At 36.4% G+C, this 3,642-nt stretch overlaps 1 protein-coding gene across 1 annotated transcript in view; it reads left to right on the top strand.

The window, feature by feature from the left end:
* Positions 1–3,642, top strand: part of LOC106104755 (probable ATP-dependent RNA helicase YTHDC2) — a 9,616-nt gene that overhangs the window by 1,848 nt on the left and 4,126 nt on the right. Inside the window, exons 4-7 of the mRNA XM_013284886.1 lie at positions 484–630; positions 1,452–1,599; positions 2,693–2,840; positions 3,605–3,640. Of these exons, the coding sequence (XP_013140340.1) occupies positions 484–630; positions 1,452–1,599; positions 2,693–2,840; positions 3,605–3,640 (479 nt within the window). The remainder of the gene's footprint in view (positions 1–483; positions 631–1,451; positions 1,600–2,692; positions 2,841–3,604; positions 3,641–3,642) is intronic.

Raw genomic sequence — 3,642 nt, 5'->3', positions numbered from 1 at the left:
AACTTCTCAATGCCATATCTCATAACCAGGTCTTATTATATTTTATATTTATGACCACTTTAAATATTCCATTTATGGAGAACTAGCTAATGCCCGCGATTCCGCATGGAATTAAAAAACAGAACTGAGTAATCCTATGTGTTCTTCCAGACTATCCTCTACATCTACGCCAAATTTAATCGAAATCTGTTTAGCCGTTTAAGCTACAAACTCTAACAAACATCCATCCATCTAAACTTTCACATTTATAATATTAGTATGATAATATAACGCCAAAGAGGATGAGGATAGGCAGCGGTCGCTTCGCCATTTTGGCGGATTCAGGTGGCCGCTTGCTTGTTTGCCATTTTATGTTATAAAAAAAAATTAAAATTTAGATTAAAAGCAAATCTCCAATAATAACTGTATATTGCTATCTCTTTCAGTCATTAAAAAACAAAAATAGCAAGTATTTTATAAAAATATTTGTAAAAACATTTTCAGGTGATAGTAGTAGCAGGTGCTACAGGCTGCGGTAAGACGACACAACTGCCCCAACTGGTGCTGGACTGGTGCCAAGAACAGAAGCAACCTGCTCGGATATACTGTACTCAGCCACGCAGGATATCAGCCGTCTCTGTCGCTGAGAGGGTCAGTTGAAACACAGATCTTATTTACAATAGCATAGCTTAGTTTTTTATAACTAAACTAATTTTCCATTTAAAGTAAAGATATTTATATCATATGTAAAATAGAAAAATGCCAGTATTCAAAATTTACATTTTTACAAAACATTAATTTTTTTTTAAGTTTTGAATTAACACAGAAGTTATATATTTTCATCATCTATACAAAAATCTACAAAAAAACAGTAGGCTATTATTAGTAATAATCTAATTTAAAAAAATTTTTGAAAAATTTTTTTTTCGCCGATATATCATATCTCTTTCACACCAACCTATGATCAAATCTTCCATTTCTTTTATGTAACTTAATTTATTTAAATAATTTCAATTGCTCTGTTATTCTTGATCTATGATTTCCATCTTACTTCTTACTAATATTATAAATGCGAAAGTTTAGATGGATGGATAGATAGATGGATGGATGGATGTTTGTTAGCGGTTGTAGCCTAAACGGCTGAACGGATCTCCATGAAATTTGGCACAGGTTTAGAGCATAGTCTGGAAGAACACATAGGCTACTTTTTATCCCGGGAATAGTTAAGGTTTCCATGGGATTCATTAATTTAGTTTTTTAATGTTTACTCGATCATTCAACGGTTCAACATATCTTATTGAAATTTGGCACAGATATAAAACAAAGTCTGGAGTACACATGGGATAAACTTTATCCCCGAGAAATGTCCGGTTCCCGAGGGATACGTAGCTATTTGTAATTTATATAGTTTTCTAATACTACGCGGACGAAGTTGCGGGCAACAGCTCGTAATCAAATAATGTTTTCCTTAGGTAGCTTTTGAACGTATGGAGAAGATAGGTCAGTCGATAGGGTATCAGATCAGACTGGAGTCCCGCATCAGCCCCCGCACTGTGCTCACATACTGCACCAACGGAGTGCTGCTCCGCACCCTCATGGCTGGAGAAAACTCACTTGCAGGTACCACAGCCATCTTACTTCTTACTAATATTATAAATGCGAAAGTTTAGATGGTTGTTAGAGTTTGTAGCCTAAACGGCTAAACGGATTTCGATGAAATTTGGCATAGATGTAGAGGATAGTCTGGAAGAGCACATAGGCTACTCACTTTTGTTTTTTTTTCATTCCGAATGGACAATAAACGCGAAGAATAACGCGAATGGAGTCGCGGGCGAAAGCTAGTAAACAATATAAGGTACAGTTAGCAAAGTTGATGGTGTACTTATTAGGTACAGTTTGTATTGAAACGTGGAATAGCCAATAGGATAGCTTTTAAATATCTATAGAAAAAAAGTTCAGTCACTAAGCGCTAATTTAAAAATCGACTAATATTTTCATAAAAAAAATAGTACATAAATATTTTTTTTTATTATCATATCGTTTATGTAACTTATTGCTAACTAATTGGTTATTTCTAAGAGAAAAAGTTTTTCTTTTTTAAACGGACAAGGCAATTCAGAAAGTCCAACACCGTGGGTTTTCGCGAATGTACAAAATTGATCCAAGTTGGTTTGGAATGGTACAACCTAAGCTAACGTAACTTTTTTGTTTGTAATGTCATTAAATTTCCCAATTATAGTGTTTTACAAAAGTGTCAGCAATGTATTCCGTGTGAATTTTTTCCAAAAAACGATTTGTAGTTTTGAGATTTTTCTCAAATATACTGTTTTTACGACAGTTTTGGCTAATTTTAGCAATATATTGTGTTTTATTACTTGAGTTTACCAAGTTTTGGTTATATATATTGTTACAAAATAAAAGAAACGCAAGTAATAGTGGGGGGTGTTTCATAAAAGTCTTTGCAAGGAGTGAGGCTCCCCTTAGTCTCTCAGTCGCGCAGTGGCAAACAAGTTCTCTGGCCGTCAGTTACCTCAGTTCCTTCAGTCGCTCAGTACATTTCTAGTCGTCACAACGGAACACTCGATATCTTTTACGTAGTTGCCTTAGTGTATTCGTTTTAAAATTCACCAGTATTGATCATATTACCGTTCGACTGACATATTTTTTTTAAAAAGTCATTAGTATTGAAATTTGTGAGTATATTCCGTGTTAGGCGTGACTCACATCTTCGTGGACGAGGTGCACGAGCGGGACAAGTTCAGCGACTTCCTGCTGATAGCGCTGCGCGACGCGCTGCCGCGCTGCAAGGACCTCAAGCTCATGCTCATGTCCGCCACCTGCGACACGCAGATATTCTCCAGGTGTGTGTGTGTGTGAGAGAGACAAAAATACTCAAATTATCAATTGCAAATGTCACAAACATGATGGCAACCTTGCTTCCTTAATGTTGCCAGCCACTTATGGTCTCTTTCCCACATTACAGTTTTTATCCAAAATATTTACTCCCTAAGTTTAATAGCGTAAAAATATATAGCCTCAAGTGTGACGTCAGTGTAGGGTTTATTATTATTTTTTAGCTTCACGGAGAATAAGTCCCGAGCAACAGCTATCTTACTTACTAATATTATAAATGTGAAAGTTTAGATGGATAGATGGATGTTTGTTAGAGTTTGTAGCCTAAACGGCTGGACGGATTTCTATGGAATTTGGCATAGATGTACAAGATTATCTGGAAGAACACATAGGCTATTATTTTTGTTTTATTTTTTTAATTACACGCGGACGTAGTCGCGGGTGAAAGCTAGTTAATCAGTAAAAGACTAGTGAACAGATATCATGTCCATCCATATATCACCAGCTCATTATACGTCCCCACTGAGGGGCTCCCTAATCTAAGTCAGGGTTGTCTAGGCCATAGTCAACTTTATCACAAATCTTTAAATTTCTTCGCCGATATGTGCAGACATCACGATGTTTTCCTTCTTTGTAAGAGCGGGTTAATTATGTTCATATGAAATTCAAGAAATCCAAAATCTCATGGCGGGATTCGAACCCAAGATCTGTACATTACAAATGCTTAAACTCTGAGCCACCGACGCTCCATTTATTGGTAGTGGTGGTGTAGGTACTTCAACAACTGCCCCGTGGTGAGCATCCCGGGGC

Source organism: Papilio polytes, unplaced genomic scaffold (assembly GCF_000836215.1).
Source record: "Papilio polytes unplaced genomic scaffold, Ppol_1.0 DF823399.1, whole genome shotgun sequence".
Lineage (NCBI taxonomy): Eukaryota > Metazoa > Arthropoda > Insecta > Lepidoptera > Papilionidae > Papilio > Papilio polytes.
The sequence above is the reverse complement of the archived record's forward strand: the minus strand, read 5'-3'. Positions and strand labels throughout refer to the sequence as shown.